This window comes from Macrotis lagotis, chromosome 1 (assembly GCF_037893015.1).
Source record: "Macrotis lagotis isolate mMagLag1 chromosome 1, bilby.v1.9.chrom.fasta, whole genome shotgun sequence".
NCBI lineage: Eukaryota > Metazoa > Chordata > Mammalia > Peramelemorphia > Peramelidae > Macrotis > Macrotis lagotis.
In genome coordinates, this window is record NC_133658.1 from 308,665,261 (window position 1) to 308,687,350 (window position 22,090).

At 42.3% G+C, this 22,090-nt stretch overlaps 1 protein-coding gene across 4 annotated transcripts in view; it reads left to right on the top strand.

The window, feature by feature from the left end:
- The window catches only part of ZNF423 (zinc finger protein 423), a 403,178-nt gene extending 382,401 nt beyond the window's left edge, over positions 1-20,777 (top strand). For all 4 annotated transcript variants that reach the window (XM_074211383.1, XM_074211385.1, XM_074211384.1 and 1 more), the window contains one exon: positions 19,908-20,777. In XM_074211383.1, coding sequence (XP_074067484.1) covers positions 19,908-19,937 — 30 coding nt within the window. In that variant the 3' untranslated portion in view covers positions 19,938-20,777. The remainder of the gene's footprint in view (positions 1-19,907) is intronic.
- Positions 20,778-22,090: the final 1,313 nt, after the last annotated feature.

A 22,090-nucleotide genomic window follows, 5' to 3' on the forward strand; every position in this document is an offset into this window, starting at 1 on the left:
ACATCACCACCCTTTCCTTTGACTGGGAGTCAGGGGACTTGGATTCTAGTTCTGTCTCAGATACTGATTTGATTTATGATCCAAAGTAAGTCTTTTCTACTCTGGGACTCAGTTTCCCTACTTGTAGGAAGAGGGGCTTGGTTCCGATCTTTCTGGCTCTTCTAGTCTGTAATTCTTTGTCACAGAGCTTGGAATCCAAAGGCAGAGGGGTAGAAAAGGTGTCCTCTTAAAGTCCTTTAAAGGTTTAAAGTGACTGTGATGTAGCCATGGGTGGACAGGCAAGGCCTGATGAATGAGAGCTGTATCACCTTTGTTGCCTTTGCCCAAGGCAAAGATTCAGGAGGTGGTGAGAGTGGGGAGGGGGCTCTCGTGCCTGGGTTGGATTGCCACCCTTGGCAGTCAGCATGGAGGCAGGCAACTTCTCTGCTCTAGTTGGCTATGGCTGGAGTCACTACTGTTCCATGACTCACGCCATCTCACAGCGGGTCATTGTAGCTTTACAGGAGCTTGTACAGCTCACTCATTGTCAAGGCAGATAGAAGAGGAGAGCAGAAGGAAAAGAGGGAAAGAGAAGGGGACAGTGGTGAGGGAATTCAGATGAAACTCAGGGGCTGAGTCATTAGTGTGCCCCAGGTCTTCAGTCTGCATGATGAGCTGAGAGGACACAGTGTGGATGGCAGGGCCAACTGGGGGACTGGCTGCACCCGGAGGGCTCTGCTCAGAGCAGAGATGGCGCTTGGAACAGGGTCCTCAGGCTGCCTGGCTTTGCCCATTGTTGCCTGTCATTTATGCCCTGGGGCAAGGGTCCAACCAACTTTAGAGGCGGCACCATGCCATCCTGACAGATGGGCATATGTGGAAGCAGCCAAGACCCAATGTCTGTGCTGCCATTGTGTTCACTGGAAGCTGCTTCTTGCCTGCAACATCCAAATGGTTGCTGCCTGCCCCTGGGACCAAATGCCTTCAGTTTAGTGAGAAGGAAGGGGCAGGGGCAGGGGTCAGTCAGGAGGAAGGACTCAGTCCTAACCCAAAGCTGTTGAAGGAGGAAAGAGATTGTGTGATGACAGACTGGGGAACTTGAGGAAGAGAAACCAACCCATTTGATAAACATTGCTTCCATCTTCCTTCTTCCTGCCGAGAGAGAGAGAGAGAGAGAGAGAGAGAGAGAGAGAGAGAGAGAGAGAGAGAGAGAGAGAGAGAGAGAGAATGAAAAAGAATAGAAAGTCAGAGAGAGAGAAAGAAAATGAAAGAGAAAGAATAGAAAGGAAGAGAGAGGGAGAAAGAGAGAAAATGAGTGAAAGAGAAAAAAAGGAAGACACTGAAGAGAGAAAGGAAGAGAGGGGGGGGAAAAAGGTGATTTCTGTGAAGTTGGTGATATTTCCTGGGACCTGATTTTCCTAGGATCTACCCTAACCCAGGATAATTTTCTGTCCCTAGAGATTACAGCTGGTCACCACTTATGGTTGCCCTGGATGGTTTTCCATTTCTAGAGATCTTGAATGGGAGAGATTCTCCATCATTAATGTGGCAAATGTCTCCAGCACTCATAGCAGCAAATTCCTTGCCAGGAAAATGCCGAGTTTGGACACAGAAACCAAATGCTTCCCAAGAAAAATTCCCTCCTCTCTGGGCCTCACCTTTGAATCCTTCCTGGTTTGGGGTCCTGAAGGATGCATTCACAGACTGCTCCTCTGGTGGAGGAATGACATGTTTATATCCATTAATATTAAAAATGAGGCATGTTTTACCTCTGGATATAATAATCCGTCTTTCTAACTGGTTGGAAATGTAGCCCCCCAGTCTCTGCCAGGATTTGGTAGCCCAGCCTGGCCAAGAGGTGCTAACACCAGCAAAGAAATGAGAGCTGGGCTTTCTTTATTAAGGCCCAGATTGCACTCTTTGGTCTGGCAATAACAATTACTAATGACATTTAGAAAGAAATTAATGATGAGAAATGCAAGTTGGCATTTCGGGAGTGCCAGTCAGTAACATTGCATCAGAGCTCACAGGAGAGGTGGTGGGGAGGTGCCGCAGAGGGGGGAACAGAAGAGAGATAGATAGAAAATTAATTTTGTTGTGTCAATAATTAACACAGACCCTCCCTTCCTTCTTTTGAAGTTTTTACAAAATCTAGACATGTGATCAGTATGCTGGTGTCGGAGGGGAGGCCTCAGGGATTTGTGCAATAGCTCTGATACAGAGTGGCATCATTCCCATTAGTCAACACCATCCACTGAGTACCCACTAATACTGAGTGCAGTGTGACGAAGGAGGGTGGGAAGGAAAATAAGACATAGACCTTGTCGTGAAGGCGTTTGCATTTTGTGGGATAAAAGCTCCCATCCTTGTGGTAGACCCCAATCAAATGGAAGCAACTTAATCTAGACAGTCAGAAAGCACTCTTAGGGACTTACCTTCTGTTTGCTCCTCCCTCTGTCTGTCTCACACACGCTTATTCACAAACACACACACACTCATGCACACAAAAGATTCCTATAGAACAACATATGAATAAATTGAATTGAATAACAAGGAGTAGCTCAGGTTCCCTCCTCTTCTTTCCCCTAGAAGGATATCAGTTCTTTGGGGTGAGGGATAATTTTGGTTCTTTCTTCATTAGCCCAGTGTTAAGTAGAGTGCTTTGCTCTTTGCTCTCAACAAATACTTTTTGGATTATTGGATTGAATTGAATGAATTATTGCAAATTCTGCAAGACACCTAAAAAAATATAAAAGTGATTTCCTTATCATATTTCATTTTAGAACTTTGTTTAAATATTGCCTTCATGGGCAGCTAGGTGGCACAGTGGATAAAGCACTGGCCCTGGAGTCAGGAGTACCTGGATTCTTATCCGGTCTCAGACACTTAATAATTACCTAGCTGTGTGGCCTTGCACAAGCCACTTAACCCTATTTGCCTTGCAAAAACCTTAAAAAATATATTACCTTCATACTTGTTTTACATTCCTTGGCATCAGAGTTACCTGAGTAGATGCCTTTCTTCCATTAGATACTGAATTCTTTGAGAGTAGGGGTTGTGCCATCTCTAACTATGTGAGCCCAGCATCCAATAATGGGATTTATACACAGCAAGGGTAAATACCAAACTGAATATAATACTAACTGGAGCTGGGAAGGGACCATTAGCAGAGAGAGGTAAAGGAAGAAGTAACATTCTTTTTTGAGTTGTTCAAGTGTGGATGAGTGTCACTGATCAAGAACAAAGAGAGAGATCCCATTCACATGGCAAGAAAACAGAGAAACAATCACTTATACCAGTTTTCCCCCCAAATGGAAATTAGACTTAGTTACATCACAGGCACATGCCTTCTCTGCGGGATGTGCCAAGCCAATGATTGAAGGTTATCTGTTATTTTGAATTCTCCCCACCACTGCCCCTCCAAAGTGGACAGCAAAAACTTGTCTATGTCTTCATTCTACAGCTGCAGACACAGCTCCTTCTTCCACTGACCAGTTATCTCTAGCCAGCCACAGCTTACTATGAGCTATCTTCTCCACAGCCCCACCTACGTGAGCAGGGCTGCTTAGCCATTGGGTATCAATATAATATATAAGATCTCTTTTAAGATGTTAAATGGCCCAGAGCCAGACCTCTGAAGGGACAGAGATTCACTGAAGGCAGCCTACAGCAACATCCTTCTCTCAGTGGGGCTGGGTTCCGGGACAGTGGTCAGTGCCTCCCTTTTTTTCTCCAACCTTTGGCGTCTCATCGTACAACTCCTTTTTGGCTTGCTCCCCCAAAGCCAGTCTGGGCTTCCTGTCCAGAGTGATGATGACACGTGTGCTTGAGTGTTTTCACAAGAACGTCTTGATCATTAAATATAATAGGTCTCAGCTGCAGTTTTGGTCATTGGAGCATGCACACAATTCATCACCACAAATTAGGGTTGTCTTCCATCATCGGGACTTATCTTTCCATAATTTGGGGGTAGGGTCCCACCCCATGTGGACTGTGGAAATTATTTTGGGGGGGAATCATGCTGTGTTTGACTAAGGGGGAACATGGCCTGCTAATGATGTGAGAACCCAAACTTTCCTGCTCAGGAAAGCTATTTTTGAGGCCAGAGCAAGAAAACAGCCCTTTCATTCTTAGTTTTAAAAAGTTTTGGGGAAAATGGAATTAAATATATTTTGCTCTAGCTTCCATTGATTTTGGCCAGTGATAGTTTGATTTATCCCATGGACAGGTCTGCTACTCATTTTGAAGGAGTGAACTGCTTCTTATGGGCTTCATTGTGAGGACCTTCCCCAAAAGAAATAAGGCATTATTTTGTATAACTCAGTGCATTGAGCTGTCCTTTGTAAGTAGTAGGAATTTGGATTCTTTAATCAAAGGCCAAAAAGGTATCTGGAAGCAACTTTGGAAATCAAGAGTCAAATCTCAGATACCCAGGGGAATATCTTAGTAGATTGGAGGTGGAGGGCCCAAGAGGGAAAAACAATTCAACAACTGCAGGATTTGATATTTGTGGCCCAGGCCTGGGCATGGCCTCCTTTATAGTGTGTGCACAGGAGTATGTGGGTTTGGATGAGTCAATTTTTTCTGGATAAGAAGCTGTATTTTTAGCCCTGGATCCTTCTAGATTTGAGGAGAAAGAAAAGGATATATAGAAAGTGAGAAGTCTTATCTACACACTCAAACAATCAGTATTTACATATTGCCTTAAGGCAGGGAAAGGGAACCTTTTTTTCTGCCTAGGACCATTTGGATACTTATAACATCATTCGCAGGCTATAAGTGGTCAAATATTTAATTATTTCAACCCCCCCTCCAAAAAAAGCCCCCTAGATTTATTGAATTTCAAGTCCCACCTCTGGTTGCCTTGGCAACACTGGATCAATATGACCTGCAGACTGGAGGTTGCCCTCCCCTGCTAAGGGAAATAGGTTCTATAATTAATCTCATTTTACAAAGGAGTAAACTGAGACTGAGAGAGATAAAGTGGCTTATCCAGGATCACATAGCTAGCATTCTGACTGCCAAATTCAAATTCTCTCCATCATCTCACTGAGATGCCTTAAACTGACCTACAAGCTCTTCCCAATCTCATCCTGCTTTGTCATATATTTTCATATATTTGTCCCCGCTAGTCCCCATCCTCATTATCTGTGGCAGGAACAAATTCCTCTTCCTCCTACCAGTTTGAACCCTTTCTTTTCCTTTAATTCTCCTCCTATGTGATCCTGCCAGCTAAAATGTATTCTGGTCCCAAATTATCATAAAGCTCTTTGTGTGTATCTGATCTTTGTCCTTGCTAACACTTTTCCATGTATGTTTATTGTTTTGTTTACCCCTTAGTTGACTGTAAGATCCATGAAGGCAAGGACTATGCTGTTTTTCATTTTTGTATCTCTATCCCATTGTATAGTGTCTTAGACATAGTATTAGATGTTTATTGAATTGAATGTTATCAACTTCTATAATTGGAAGCCTGCAAATTAAAAGAAATAATGAAGACCTTAAATACCATTTCTACTCTATGGTTTTGATTTCCTGAGTTTATTGTCAAATTCCTCCCTCCTCCTTTGTGGCTCACAGTTTCTCCATTTGTTGTGTTGGAGTCCAGTGCCTTATTTCTCTTATGAATCATTTTGGAGAATGGATTAAAAGGTCTCTGGGGAAAAGTCATTTGCAGGGACAGACAGAATGGGAAAAAGAATCTGAAGCAGAGGCAAGAACTAGACCCTGGCATATCCATCTGTTTTTGGCTGAGGGACAGTGCCAGCCTAGGCTTTCTATAATGGAGAAGGGAAGAGGTCATCTGCCTAGTTTTTTTTTTTTTTTTTTTTTTTTTTTTGCCTTAAAGCCTAACAAAACTTATTTGGAGAATACATTAAGTATAAAGGGAAAGATGGAAAGGTGTTGGCCCCAACCTACTCTTAGCTTCCCCTTGCATTTGATGAAAATAGCCCTACCTGAATAGCTGTCCCATAGAGTGGGGAAGTTGATGGGCAGTGACTTTTGCTGAGGGCAAAACCCTGGCCATTTTGGAGCAGCATCTAACCCCTAGCAAACTGTGTAGTTGACTTTAATCCTTCCATTGCCCTTCTTCCTATCCATTCCCTGTATTCCCAAGTGCTCAGTGCTGTCTTCTGAAGTTCCCTACTGAGGGTTCCTACCTGACTTATCCCACCAGATAACCCTCTGTTTCTCTGATTGTATCTTTCCTTTCTTTTGCCAAGCCCTGTTCTTGCCATGTGACAATGAAGGTTGAAGGCTGAATCAGAGAAATTAGTCCTAGTTCGTATGTTCTACTTAGAGTCTGTTAGTGTTTTTAAGTTTTCAAAATTGTAAGGGACCTGAAGGAGGATTATCTAATTCAATTCCCTCTTTTTTTAACAGATGGGGAAACTGATGCATAGAGATGGGAAAGTATTATTTCCCCTTCCACAAGATAGACTGCCTTAATCCATATAATATAATATAATATAATATAATATAATATAATATAATATAATATAATATAATGTAATATAATGTAATATAATGTAATATAATGTAATGTAATATAATAATCATGACATACAATATATATAATAAATATAATATAATCCAATCCATATAATTCTTTTTAAAGACCCTTAACTTTAATATTGGGAACTTAAATTAATGTGCCAGGCCAATGGGGAGCAATGTTTTTGGGAAGGGGGAGAATTCCCAGGGTCATTCTCTTGTGGGCAACCACCTATTTTGTCCATGCTTAAGGTAGTCAGTCCTCATTGACAGAATTTCTGAGGTATAGCAGCCCAGACAGCTTTCTGAAAATAATAATAATCCTTCCCAAAGACACTTTTGTTTTCACATGTTTTATTGGGGTGATTCTCACAGCAAGCCTATTGGGAAGTTGACACACCATAATGGACTGGATAGAGTTCGAGACTAGGCATCCAGAAGATTTAGGTTCAGGTCTCACTTTGGACAATGACTAGCATGGGAGATCATACATAGGCCAGTTGCATCCTCTCAGAGCCTTAGTTTCTTCATCTACAAAATGGGAATAATACTATCCATCTCAGAGTTTTGGAGATCCACTGAGACAGTGTATGTAGAACACTTTGCAGACCTCTTAAGTGCCACATAAATATTATATTATTATGTAAGTTGGGGGCTGGAATTGTTTAAGTCCATTTGACAATTGAGGGCACTGAGGTTGAGGAAATGTGGCAGACTCTCAGTTGGGAAGGTCTCAATGGTCATCTAATCCAAGCCAAATCCATTCAGGTATTCACTAGGATGACCTCTCTGACAGGTGGTCCTGTGATCCTGATTCCTACCACCTTCCATTACTTGTTCAAGGTCACACAGCTAGATCATAATGGAATCAGGTCTAGCATTCTTATTAGGGTATGATGACTGGGACATTATTCCAGAGTGCCAGTATCCCAGGGTGGAGCAGGGAAATAAACTTACCCACAAGAAAGTGAGGAAATTTTTCCCTGTCATGGTCTGTCTGTAATGTCCATGCCCAGATCCAATTGCTCCTTTGTCTCTTCTTGCTCCTCCTGCAACTTCTGGGAACTCATCTCTGAGGGATCTGGGTCAGCCTTCTTGGGGGATGGATCACCCTGACTTTAGGTCCTCTTCCATGTTGGGTCAGACTGTTCTCTGTCTCTGGCTGCCCTCTCATTCCCCAATCCAAAAGAAAAACTAATAATAAAATCTCCCTTTAATCCCACCCCCACCATACCCTCCACCATCAACAATGCCAAACTGTTTTTGCCTTAGATGAAGAATTTCTACTTAGGACATGGTCTAGGGTAAGATTGAATACACTATCTGTTTCTTTTCTACTCTTTGGAGAATCAATGGTAATGGTCACCCAGGATGCAGAGGCATATGGAAATAATGATGGTGGTGGGGAGGAAGCAAAATGAGGTTTGAATTTTTGGTTGACCAGTTCTAAAAATAGTTCATTGTTGTATTTGAATGTGACAATAACAGTTCCATTCCTTGCCCTCCTTTTACAAGGCTGCTCGTAACAGAACATCTTTCCTTTATTTCCTCTGCTCCTTGGCATGGACTAAGACACATACTGATGTGGGGACATTTGCATTTTAGAATATAATTCCCCTGAGCCTGAGTTCCCCCAGGGCAGCTATTATTAGTTGCCTTGTTTTGTTGGGTGACTGTGTGAATTGGAGTGTGTTTACCGGCTAGGTTCTCTAATAGAAGACTTTGGTTCTCTCTTAATAATATATTCTCTGGTGGGTCTTATTTCCAAAGCACCACAGTAGGGAACCATGGCTCCCCTGGGCTTTGCTCTACTTTTTTTTTCTTTCACAACAACATTTTTATCTAGTGTTTTTATGGGGAGGATGCTGACCAGCTGAATGAGATATTTCCCACTCAATGGATAGGTCAGCTTTGGACCTTCTCTAGCTCAGATCTTTGCATTCTGGAGTTAGCAGAAGGAACATGTGCTTCTCAGAGAGGGGATTCATAGAATCTTTAATAGCATCAGAGCTCCACCTTGTAGTCTAACCTCTTCCTTTTACAGATGTGGAAATTGAGGTTGAAGAACTTTCCCAAGGTCACCCAGGTAGCATGGCAGAAGTGAGATTTGACTTCACCTTCTCTTTTGCATCGCTCTCTTCACTGTACCATGTTGTCTTTCTTTAGCTCTTGAGAGAATATTCCTTCTGTCTTGTTTGAATGGGAGACTGATAAAAGTCTGCCACCCTGTCTCAGGCTCAAGAGATTCCAAGAAGTTTGAAATTTGAGTTCTTCCAAATGGAGGATGGGTTATCTCAACCCATTTCAGGGATAAGCCCTGAATAGAACTAAGGAAAAGCAAGTCTTGGGAAACAACTCAGGGAAATCTACCTCAGGAAATGAATTGATCCATCAACCAGTCAATCAATAAACATTTTAAAAGCACTATAGGCCAGAGATACAAAGCTGAAAATGAAACCTTCCCTTCAGTCCTAAGTGTAACCTTGGTTCCTCAGCTCTATCCTGACAAGTGATAAAGCATGCCTCCATTTGAAGACCTCCAGTGAAAGAGAAGTCACTGCTGGCCTCCGAAGGCAGCTCAAGATCGCACAACTAGTTCATGGTCAAGGCAGGATCAGGACTCCTGGTCTGGTGTTAGACATGCTGAGAGCCCTTCCAATTCAATGAATTCTCCACATTTAATCCCTCACCTCTCTTTTCCTTCTTTTTACAAGTGCCATTCCTCAAAATAAGAGATTCCTAAAAGCTTGGGAGTTCCGAACTTAATTGAGTCACTCACACAAGACAGATTCCCTGGCCAAGCATGGTGTGACACTCGCTTCCTGCTGATCCAGAGTGACAGACAACAGCCTAGCTTGTTGTCTACGTGGTGAAGGGAAAAACCTTACACCGGCTTTCCCCTTCATGCAAAGGAGATGCTAACCCCCTGTCCGCCTTGGCAAGCCATTTTCGGGGATTCTTCTGAAGGCAGATGGAGGCTGGCCTTGACATCATTTTGAGGAGTTTCATGATAACTCAATGGGCTGTTGTTTTGAGAGAGGGGAGCGGGAGGGGGGGGAGGGAACAACAACCACCCCACAAAGCAACTCCTCAGTGATAGGGGAGATAGCTGTGAAGCAAGATGAAGCTGTGTGAGCTTTCTTGGGATGGAAAGAAGAAAAGAAATTGAGACCCCAGCTATGCCAGCATCGCATTGCTGCCCTGGCAGGGAGGAGGGATGTCACCTGGCTTTTGGAGGGAGCCATGAATATCACTCTCAGTTTTAATGAAGTGTATTAACTAAATTGTGTTCTGAGTATTCATTCAGCCCTGTTTATAGCACGCTCTCGAGTACGTTTACTGTTTGTCAGAAGTGCAAACTAGTGAACATATGAAGCTTTAAGACAGGCCATCTGTTCGTCTTAGACCCTTGGACGATTGTCAAACTGTTCTAAAAATAAGCTCACACAAATGACAAGGGGGGGGGGACACAGGTGATTTTTTTCTTCAACACCACAGCAGAAAAGGGAGCAAACCCAACCCAAAAGAATGAGGAAGGATAGAAAGAAGGAAGGAGGGAGGGAGAAAAGGAGAGAAATAGTACCTCCCATTTATCTTTTCATCTGATTTTTTTTTTGGATTTCCTCTTACAGTATCTTCCCTTTTGACCATCCATTCCTGCAAGCTTAGGGCTAGCCTGGCACTAATTGAAGCTTCATGGCTTTTCCCATTCTCTCCACCTCCAGTCCCCATTAGGGAAAACTAATCTCCCAGTGGCTGAGGTGGGGCCCAACCCATGTACTTTTGCCCATAGTGATCTATTTTTTTCAAGTCAAGTTGGTTAAAAAAAGCTTCTCCTTATTGATGGACATTTGGCAACACTGTCAAACTCTTGCAACTAGATGATATGTAGACAGAAGTAAGAAGAGGAGTGCAAAGTGAAGTTTGCCTGCCTTGACAATGTCACAAAGGGCTTGTGACAATGGTGAAAATCTTCAATTATACATAGGTTACTGCTTGCAGAGTGCATTGAGTTTCTGTCTTAGACACTTAACTCTGTGACCCTGGGCAAGCAACTTTCTGCCTCAGTTTCCTCATGTAAAATGAGAATAATAGCACAGTTTTGTTTTGAGGTTTGGCTCACATACTGTATGTAAAGTGCTTTGCAAACCTTAAAGTGTCTTTATAATATGACTTCCTCACAAGTCTATGAGTTAGATAATAACATATCTTATTATTTCTACAGATAAGGAAACATGAAGTTATAAAATATAACTAAAAGGGTATTTTCTCTAATGAAACCTTAGTTTTTAATATATTAAAATGAAGGGTTTTAGACTAGGTGATCCTTAAGGTCATTTGCAGTTTGGTGTCCTGTGTTCCTATGATTTGGCCACAGTTATAGAGGTCATACATGTTGGAGTCAAGATGTGTATCTTAGTCTTCTGACATCTCTCTAAGCAGGGAAGAAGATATGTCTGTCAGTTTTTAAAAACCACAATCCTCAACATTACATATTTAGTTCCTACTCTGTGACTTAGACCATGTTAGATGCTAGGTATTTTAGGAGAAGATAGAGGAATTGGAAGATAGGGTTCCCTGCCTAAAAAGAGGTTTTGTTCTAGTTGGAGGGAGTGAGCATGGTGGTTTAGTATTTGATGCCGTTTTAGCCATCATATATGATGAACTGAAAGGCTTAGAGCCCGGGTAATTTGTTTTGTTGACAGTTCAGTTCCTCTTCTACCTTTAAGATCACCTGTTACTCTGTTTGCCTCAGTTTCCTCATCCATCAAATGTCTTGAAAACGAAAATGGTAAATCATTGTCCTATCTTTGCTAAGAAAACCCCAAATTGTGTCATGAAGAGTCAGACTTGACTGAAATGACTGAACAACATGAAGTTCCATTCCAGCTCTAAATTTATGATCTCAAAATTCTTGCCCTCCCTTCCCCATAGGGACCAATTTGAGACTATCCATCCCTCCCTAATATTGTTCTGGGGAGAAGGAAATGGTGAATGTGCTTAGAACACAGATTGGATGTGAGAATAACAAAGATGTGGAACAATATCAGTAAATTCTAGAAAAGAAGCCAAAATACGGGGGCGGGGGGAAGAATTCTTAAGCCTTCTTGAAAAGTTGGTGGAGTAATTTCTGGAAAATATAGTGATTAATGAAGATCATCATCATCATCATGTCAACTTATCTGGCAACCCTTCCTCTATTCCACCCCCCAAGTTTTTTCAGTCTTTGACACTCTTTATATAGTTCTTGGGAGCATCTTGTCATCTCTGCTCAGAGATTTCTGGAAGAAGGAAGGAATGAATGGGAAGAAGTCATTCAGTCCATTGGGCATGCCTCCATCCTTTTCTCTATGCTCAGCCCTGTGAAGGAGACAGAGTAGTAGAATACACAGTCCTGAACTCAAGGTGTTTTCATTGTAGTTAGGAAGAGGAAAAAGGGCTAATAACTTAAGAAGCAATGAGAGAACAATATGAACAAGAGTTATAGAAAAAGAGAATGGGTGCTTCTGAGGAAGGAAACTCAGGACCATCGATTTAGAGTTGGATGAGACTTCAGATACTGTCTGGTCTAATCCCCTTATGTTACAGATAAGGAAACTGAGTCCAACAGAGGTTAAATAGCTTTCTTGAAATCACATAAGTAATAAAGTAGGAATTCAATCAATTATGGATAAGGGAAGTGAATATTTTATAGTCAGAAGATTGTAATTCATATTCCTGCTCCAGTTCTTATTAGTTGTGTGACCTTGTACTATTAATTTAACTTCAATTATCTCTTTTGTAAAATGGTGATAAAATTTGCACTGCTTAACTCAGAGAGTTATTGTTAAGTTCTTTGTAAATCTTAAGAGAATTGTGTATTATTATTTTCATTGTTTTTATTAATATTTCACCAGTTTTCACCAATTTACTATTTCACTAAAAACATTTATTTTTCTTTTTGAGTTATTCTATTTTTTCAATTACATGCAGTGATGGTTTTCAACATTCATTTTTTTTTTACTTAAAGATTTTATTTATTTTGAGTTTTACAATTTTTCCCCTAACCTTCCCTCCCTCCACCCCACAGAAGGCAATTTGCCAGTCTTTACATCATTTCCATGGTATACATTGATCTGAATTGTCAACATTCATCTTTTTGTAAGCTTTTGCATTCCTCATTTTTCTTCCCTCCTTCTTTCTTTCCCCCCCTCCCCATGACAGAAAGTACAATCATTAAACTAATATTTACTAAGCACTAGAGGAGAGAGTCTCTGATTTAAGGAGTTTACACTTTGGTTGAACAACAGTTCAACCATTCAGTCGTGTCTGACTTTCCATGACCCAGTGGACTTTTGTACATGTGCTTTTTCTTGGCAAAGATACTTGAATGTGCCATTTTCTTTTCTAGTGTGCCCTCATTTTACAGATAAAGAATTCAGGCAGATAGGTGACTTGCCTAGGATCACATAGCTGATAAGTTTATGAGGTTGGATTTGAAGTCAGGAAGATGTATCTTCTTTACTCTAGACCTGGTGCTCTATCCACTGGACCAAACAAATGTGTCCAAATGGAAAATATGTGCAAACAAAACTAAACCACAAGAAGAATTCAATATGCTAATGAATATATGTGTAGAGATCACCTTGACTGGGTAGGTTAAGTCAGAGAGGGCTTCCTGGCAGAGGTGACCACTGAGTTGGGGCAACCCATCCCTTTACCCATCTGGCTTTAAACTTCCAGGTTGTTTTAGGGAAAGAGAATCCAACTACTAACCTATGAGCTTCTTTCAGGTAAGAACCATCCTGTATTTATCTTTGAATCTCCCACAGTGTTTGCTATAGAGTGAAGGCTCAGAAAGTATTTTGGGTGAATGAACAACAAAGAGAGTGGTTCCTCTTATCTTGGCTACAAATGGGGAGAAAAGAGCAATTTCTTGGGCTCTTCTCTCAATCCCAGATGGGGTCTTGCTTCCCTAGGATGCTCATGGCTTCTGTTGGCATCTAGAGTGGCCTGCCAGCCTCCCCATGCCACCCCTTCACCCATCTCTAACATATGGTCCTGGGGTGCCTGAGCATGGCGTCCCTAGGCAGTCTGTCTCCGGAACAGGCTTGTACCAAATACCTCGATCTATAGCAGATGCACAATTACACTACAGAGTGGATGGATTATGGCCTCAAACCATCATTTCCCCCTCCCCTCCCCACCTTTGCTGTTTTATTTTATTCACCTGCTCCTCTGTCGTACACCTGTGACTTGCTGGCAGGCAGGGAGAGCCCTAGCGTGAAAGCCAGCCTCAGAGTGGGCCTCCCTCCTCCACCACCACCACCACCCCCTTTCCCCTCCGGGGCCTTTAGGAGGCCAGGAAGGGTTCCATTTCGGTGTTGGTAGCATCTTTAAAAGACGATTTTCTTCCTTTTCTAAAAGGGCTAAATATAGCACAAGCATAAACAGAAAAATAGACATTAAGCCAAAATGCCCTTGTGAGAACCATGCCGGGTGGAAGGAGCCCTTTAAGAAGGCTTGATTGAGTTCCCTTCTATCCCTCATTCTGCAGCTCGAAGCTGTGGGGGAAAGGAGCTGCAGTTTCTTTTAGGGTTATTGAACTGTGTGAATTTTCAGCCGATTTCAGAGTGGAGTTACTTCGCACAGGTGTTTGGAGGCCCTGGCCGACAAGGGGCACTTTTTGTCCCTCCACCCCCATCCCCAGTTTTATGGATGTGGATGCCAGTTCTGAGCCTACCTGGCAGGTCTTTTCCTGTTAAGTTTTAGCAAGGATACTTCTTCCCTTATTTGGGGTCCACTCAGGGTTGACCCCCCTCATCACACGTTGCTTCATTGTCTTTTTTAAAATACTCCTTCCATGGGTAAGTCCTGTCCTTCCAACTTTAGAACCACAAAGGACAAAGACCGTGTCTTCTCTATATTTCTCTCTTAGTTCCTTTTAGTATCCCATCTGCTCCTTCCCTGTTTCCCTGCATCTTGTACAATGACCTCTGGAACAAGTTTCCAGTTCACAAGATGCTTCCAACTAACTTTGCTCCCTTTTCTCCAGGTAAATGGTCCAAGCTCCTCACCCTTCCTCCCAAGGCAGCAAGGGGGAACTTCATTCATAAGATTATAGATGGAGAATTAGGAGGGACCTCTGAATTTATTTATTCCAATCTTCCGCATTACACAATTGAAAAAAAATAAAGCCCAGATTAGTTAAGGGACCTTGTCCAAGGTCATGTCATATAGGTCATAAGCCTAAGATGTAGGATTTGGATCCAGGGAATCTGAATCCAGAGCCATTGCTGTTTCCAGGCTGATGAATTTTTAGGAAGAAGGCCGAATATCCAATTGCAGTTATCCATCTTCCTTTCTCAGGGCCTCAGTTTCTCCATCTGTAAAATGAAGAGATTGGACCAGATGAAGCATTTAAATCTGAAAGGGAACTAAGGCCATCCATCTATTGGTCAGTCATATAGGTAATATGGTCACCATAAAGATAGTTTGGTACTTTTCCAGGAAGGTACTCCTAAAGTCATTGAGTCATTGATTTCTATCCCCTCCACTTCCCTCTTTCTGCTTGTCTCCATTTCTTTGCCTCCCCCATCTCTTTCTGACTCTCTCCCTGCCCCTCCCCCAATCCTGATGCATCCTGGATATATGACCCCTTAGCCAATCACTTAGCTTAGGATCTCAGGATCCTAAGTAATAAACTGTAAAATATGTTGAGATTTGCATTGGTAAAAGACATTTCCACATTGGGTGTTCTCTATAATCAGTGAAAAATCAAAGCATCTTTTTATTTAAAAGGCACTAAATAAAAGGAAAATTTTTTCCTTTCTACTCATTTCATAATATTGGGGTAACAAAAAGGACTTAAAGAAGTGGCCCTCAAGTCTTAATGCTATCTTCCTAATTATTAAGAAGATATAAATTATGTCTTTTTGTTGTGGGAAACTTAATTAATTGCATGAAGCAATTTGTGAACTAGCTTTGGATTCTGTATTCCACAGTTTAAATCTTGGCTTATTCCCTATGTCATCCTGGGCAAGTCACCCTCCCTTCTTTGGACCTCATTTTTCTCTACGTAAAATTCCAGAGGTAAAACTCAATAACTTCTAGTCTCCTTTCCAGTTCCAAATTTCTGAGTATGTATATGTATATGTATACGTATATGTATACGTATATGTATACGTATATGTATACGTATATGTATACGTATATGTATACGTATACGTATATGTGTGTCTAGACACATATATACCTATGCATATACATGCATGCATACATACAGAGAAATAGGTAGATGGATAGATGGATAGCAGGATGCAGGGTTTTCAAAAACCAGACCAGTGTGGCATAATCTCTGCCAGCTCTTATCTAACTGGAAAGCATCCATTCCATTGCCGGCTTGGTGACAGACTCTGTATCTGTTGTCTGAGGACCAGTCTTTCATAGCGTGAAGAGGCTCATGACACAGCTGCCTATGCTGTGGGGAGTTGTTTTGACCATAGTAATTCTCAAAGACTGTTCTCCAAGACCTCGAGGCCTTCTGCTAAGCACCCCTGAAAGCCTGGATCCCGTAAGGGCTGAGGGAGAAAGATCCAGGCTTTCAGGAAATGACAGCATCTGAGACTGGCCATGACTGGCTCCCATGGGGCAGGTTTTCTTGTGTCTTTTGTGAAGGAAGATGACTTTTCTAAGCTCTTCTGTCAGGAAAAAAAAGGCCTGGACTGCTCCTTGTTGTCCAAGCCTGGGGAGTGTAACTCACTACTGGTAAGGGCAATGCAAGAGAGGAAGCATTTACTGAGTATCTACTGTGTTTCCAACCCTTTATTAGGCCCCATGGGAATACAGGAGAAGACAAAGACATCGTTCATACTCTTGGTTTCATTGGGGAAAAAAATACATGGACACAAATTGAGGCAGTTTTAGGGAATATTAAAAAAAACTGACTTGTAAACATTCAATACTATTGGGGTTCAGATGAAGAAAGCTAATGTTCCTGGCTCTTTGGGCAGGAACGAGACCTTGAAGGATGGCTAGGATTCAGATACACAAAGAAGGCAGGGGATTCCAGGAAGAGGGAACGGCATGGGCAGAGGTGTGAGTTGGCAGGATTGAGCTGGCCATGGAAGGGGGAACAGTGAGGTCACTTTTGTGCTCCTGCTCACCCAGAATGGCGCCGGCGCAGCCACGGTCTCCAGCCACTGTGGGCCCAGCATGCTTGTGGGCGGGGGAGGCTCCACTCAGAGAGCTTCATTATCAGATTTAGAGCCACATACCATTCCTTTATTGACCTGCCTCTTGCAATCAATGCCAGAGTCACACAGGTTTGAAATCATGTTCCCTGACGGTGGAGTGTGCACCCTGTATTCAGTGCTGATGGTGCATTATCTCCTAAATGACAACACCTCAATGAGGGGTGGGTCCTTTCTAGCCTGGAGAGGCTGGGCTTCGATCCCACTGTGGTGGGCTGTGTGTCTCCTTTGCCTTTATTATTATTACTGGTATTCAGCACAGTCTAAAAATAGAATCCTAACGAAGCGAGATTGGAGTAGTCATTATCACACTGAGCCAGAAACGGACTAGAGAACAAGGAGATTGGGGATTTTTTTCCCCCCACCTTTTTTTTACTCCACTCACACCCCACCCCACCCCCTACACTGACAGACCGGACACCCAGATATACACCTCTGTCCCAAACAAAACAACCCACCACTCAATGCATTCCGCATATAGGGCCGTCAAGTACTTTTAATCATATTGGAGCAGTTTGTTAGTGTGGTCAATAATCTGTTTACCAATAATAATTCTATTTGGTGACTTTATTCCTCCTCTTGCCCTTCTCCTTCCCTAAATACCCTTTGTTTGGAAATAATGGTGACATTATTCCTCTTCTTGCTCTTTTCTTTCTTTCCTCTCCAGAGTCCTTTTGTTTGGAAATGATGGTCATAGGTTCCTAGCTGACCAGTCAGTTGCACAATCTTCTTATCTGCAAAAGAGGAAATAATAATTTTTTTCCATTGTCAAAAAAGAAATTGAGTTTCCAGATCCTTGATAAGTTTGGCCTAAATAATTATCCAATTTAACCCATCAAGCATGTACTATGATTATTTTGCATTTTTAACTTTGGAGGACTAGAAGTTGTATATGATCAAAGGGAAGATTGTAGGATTTAGAACTGAAAGAGATACTGGTGATCATCTTATCTAGCCTCCTTATTTTTTCAATGGAGAAACTCAACTCTAGAGAATGAATTGTGCAAGGTCCCTTAGTTTGGACTTGGAATTGAAGCTGGCACTAAACACTACCAATTCTAATCATTCCCAGAGCACCAGCCTGCTCATTAAGAAATCTAGCTTTACCACCAGTCAACCAAGGGGGTCTTCCCTTCTCTGGCCCTTCATTTTTTTTTTTTTAGTTTTTTGCAAGGCAAATGTGGTTAAGTGGCTTGCCCAAGGCCACACAGCTAGGTAATTATTAAGTGTCTGAGACTGGATTTGAACCCAGGTACTCCTGACTCCAGGGCCGGTGTTTTATCCACTGTGCCACCTAGCCGCCCCTTGGCCCTTCATTTTCAATTCTGCAAAATTATCTGTTAGACTATTAAGTCCCTAAGGTCCCTTCCAGATCACACATTTTAAAAATTCTTCCATGGGTGATCAGATTTTTAAAAAGACAATGCAAACAAGATACTAAGTTCTAATTAGTATTTTCCAGATAAAGCACATTCCTCTTTTCAATAGTCTTGGTAGTTGGTAGATAGCTGCAAGTGATTAGTATTAATGTCATCTTGGGCAAACTCCCTGGGCCTCTGTTTCCTCCCTTGTAAAATGAAGGGTGACCTGCCTGTCCTTAAGAGTTCTTTTCCTGTTCTAGATATGGGATCCCATGTTCCTATGAGCAGAGTGTCTAGAGTTTCTCCTTCTGCCAGAGAACTTAGAGATTGAGGAACGCAACACCACGTCTGACACCTGGTGGTCACTTGGTGGCTCTGCATGATCTGGAAACTACCCTGGCTTTAAATGGGGTCAGGGCTACCTGGAGTGTCCTGGCCCATGAATGGAGATTCATGTGTTAACTATTTCCAGGAGACCATTATCATTAGAGTGATGCTATTGTGGTAACCCCACATAATTCTCTGGAACTGAAAGGATTTTGCTTCTTTCTTCATCCCTGTTTCAGTACTGTTTGTAATGTTTATCTTTTTAACAAGGAATGTTATGTGAATTAGTGGAAAGGGAACTGGACTTGTAATCAGAAGGTCCGAGTTTGAATCCCGAGTCAGCCACTTACCAGCTGTGGGATGTCATTGGTCTTCCTTGGCCTCAGTTTCCTCATCTGTAAAATGAAAGGGTTTGGATCATATGACCACTGGGTCCCTTTTTCCACCCCCTTTAAGCAAGGATAATATAATGAATTAAGTGGTGGTATGTGAAAGGTTAAAGGACAAGAGTGTGTTCAGAATGAGGGAGTGGGTGAAACCCATTTCCCCTTTATTTTGTGAACCTAGCATTCCCTGAGACCAGTGGGGCCAGTTGTGGCCACTGATCTCTGGGGTTTGACCTTATCAACTGAAACCAGACCTGGTTGCAATCTATGAGCCCCTGATGGAGCTCCCCTTGAGAGCTGGGGAGGAGATAACCTTCTCTCAAGAAGTAGAAATGGTTTGGTTGGAGGCTCTAAAACCCAGCTCCTAAATTGCATTGTGATTTATTTCTCTCTGGCACAAAGCAGCATGACCAGGTTTTAATGCTTCCCTACTTGAATCGAAGTGATTCTGGGGTGGCAGGTGCTGGTTGCAGCCCCTGGGAGCCGGCCCAGGCACCCTTGTTTACCAAGCCCAACAGCCAAGGCTCCTCATCCTTTTAAAAAGTGCTTTTCCTTCAGGGTTGACTCAGTGGTTTCTGTGCCATAGGTAAGACTCGGTGGCAACCACCGAAGTCTTCCTTGGATTGAGAAGAGCAGGGCGCAATCTGGTGCCTCTCTTTGCCAGCCCTCGGAGCCACTACCCAGAGAATAGAGGGAAATGTGGTGGGGAGGTCTCAAGGTGATAAGAGATTTATTTTCCTCTTAATTGTTACTGCAAAGATAATTCCCAAGGAGGAGAAAGGGGGGGAGCCCTTTTAATATTTCTTCCCTCCCCTGACGTTGCCCCTTCTCTCAGAGTATTCATGTCCCAATGGTTGTCCTTGACGGGTCTCAAAAAAGAGGAGAGAGAGGAGGGCAAGCGAAGGCACCCAGGTCTGTGCCAGCATTAACGGATCTCTGAGTACAAAGCGAAATGTGCCGGATTGGCAGCCGTTACTTACGGGTCCTTTTTCTTTATTACATTTTGTTTGGTAATAATTGAGAAGCTTTTATGCGGCGCTCCGCGTAAATGGCAGTGAGTAGGAGGGTATGGACATGCTTTCTATTATTCTGCCCCTCATGCGTGTCTCCTTTTCTCGTGTTTCCAGAACCACACGTTGAGCCAGCACGCGCAGTGAGCTTCTGGCTCTACAGGACTCCTCTCTGCAGAAGACTTGACGGAGACGCAGTGGGGAGGGCCATTTGAGCATTACATCCAATCAAAGTGTCATTTGCAACCCAGATGTAAAACTCTAATGATTTGGCCATGAGGCGCTGCTATTATAAGCAGCTGGAAATGAATATTAATGGAAGAGATTAAAAGTATTCCATGCTCAGTATTTTTTATTGTCCCGCTTTAGCTAGTATACTTTGAGAGCTTCCGCGGCAGACTACGTTTCTAGCGTTAGAGAGATCGCTTTTTGGTGCTGTTGTCCTTCGTTCTCCCTGTATTATATTGATAGTTTTCCACCCCCTTCCCCCCAAAAAAATGGAAAAAAAAAGATTAGGTGTGATTTTTTTTCTGCTCTTTCTTTTCTTTTTTCTTTTTCTTTTTGTTGCTTTGTTAAACTCCTTTTAAATTGCAATCCTAGGTAATTGTGCATTGTGATGTGATTGCTTGGCTATCGTCTGAATATTCCTTTTTAATTTTTTAATTAAAGACTAATGCTTTGATTGGATTTGCCAGTTCACCGGACAGTGATTAAAACTATGTAATGAATATAATCGGTTTCAGTGCAACTGGATGGTCTGCTTTTTAAATGTGACTTAATCTGATTGCAATAACTAGTACAGTTCAATAAAGGGAATACATGCAATTAGTGTCTGGGTGTTTGAATTCGGGCCTTGTCTGCTCATGATGTTTTCTGTGTGCGTGCGCATGTGTGTGTGTGTGTGTGTGTGTGTGTGTGTGAGAGAGAGAGAGAGAGAGAGAGAGAGAGAGAGAGAGAGAGAGAGCGAGCTTGTGAGTGTTTGGGGAGAAGAAAATGACAGTAACCCACCAAACCTGACTGAAAACTGAATATAACAACAAAAAACACCTCTCCCTTCCCTTTTAGCCAGCTCTCTGTCCCCCTGGTGGTGAATGACCATTTGTATCCACCCTATTCAGGCCAAGCTCAGATGGCTGTCACAGGCTCCAGGCCAATACTTAAGCCCTGTTGCCAAGGAACAATCAATCAATCCACAAACATTTATTATTATAGGATTTACAGTTGAAAGGGAACTGAAGCATCATCTCGGGCAGGTCAAAGCCTTATTTTACACATGAGGAAATTGAGACCCAACAAGATGAAGGAACTTTCCTGAGGTCACATAGCTAGTGTCTCAACCCCAGCATATTGAGCTTTTCCATTCCACATTCAGAACAGAGTGCAAAGAACCATAATACGAGGAGGTAGTCCTGAAAAGAAGTAACTGTCCATGGAGGCCTTTGTGACCTGAAAAAATTGCCCTGTCTCCAAGCAGGAGGCCTCTGTGGTAGAAATGAGATTACTTACCCATACAGAGAATTGGTTCTTTCACTGTCATTCTTAACCAATACTCCTACTGTTAGGAACCAACGCAGCTTAGTTATGATAGGATGGTCTTCAAATGAGTGTTCTATCTTCCCCATTTTGACTGGGTGATCCGGGGCATGGCTTCATTAGTTGATGTTCCCAAGCAATTCTCTTAAGTTACAAGTGAGCTGCACCTGCTTCAGCTAGGATGGTGAGATCACAGGTTCATCCTGTGTTCTCTTATTCTCTCCTAGATCCTTTCCTGCCTCTCATGCTGCCATTCTGATTCCATTCCTTAGATTTGAAAGTGGAATATTAGAATTCCTCCTACCCCCAGTAAATTTCACAGAAGGCAGGAAAATGCATTACTGAGTTCTGTAGCACTGGAATAAAATAAATGAGGTAGATTGATCATAATTATCATTATCATATATAATAAATGGATTATTATATAACAATTTTTACCATCTCTCTACTTCCATTTTTTTTGTGCTGGGGTGGCATCTAATACCCCTTTTCATGGAAGGACTGAGTTAAGTCATAGAAGCACAAAAGTGTTTCAAGCATAACAATCTTTATTCTGGTTCCACTGTATATGCAATCAATGATCTTGAATTTTTTTTATAGCTCAGTCACATCTATAGTTTCAGTGACACATAGAATGTTATGGTTAGATCTGACCATGCCTCCTCTGCAGGATAAAATGCAAATTCCTCAGTCTGGCATAAAAAGCTTTCCACTCTCTTGCTCCAGCCCACCCCTTCATTCTTATTTTGAATTATTCCCTGTGACAC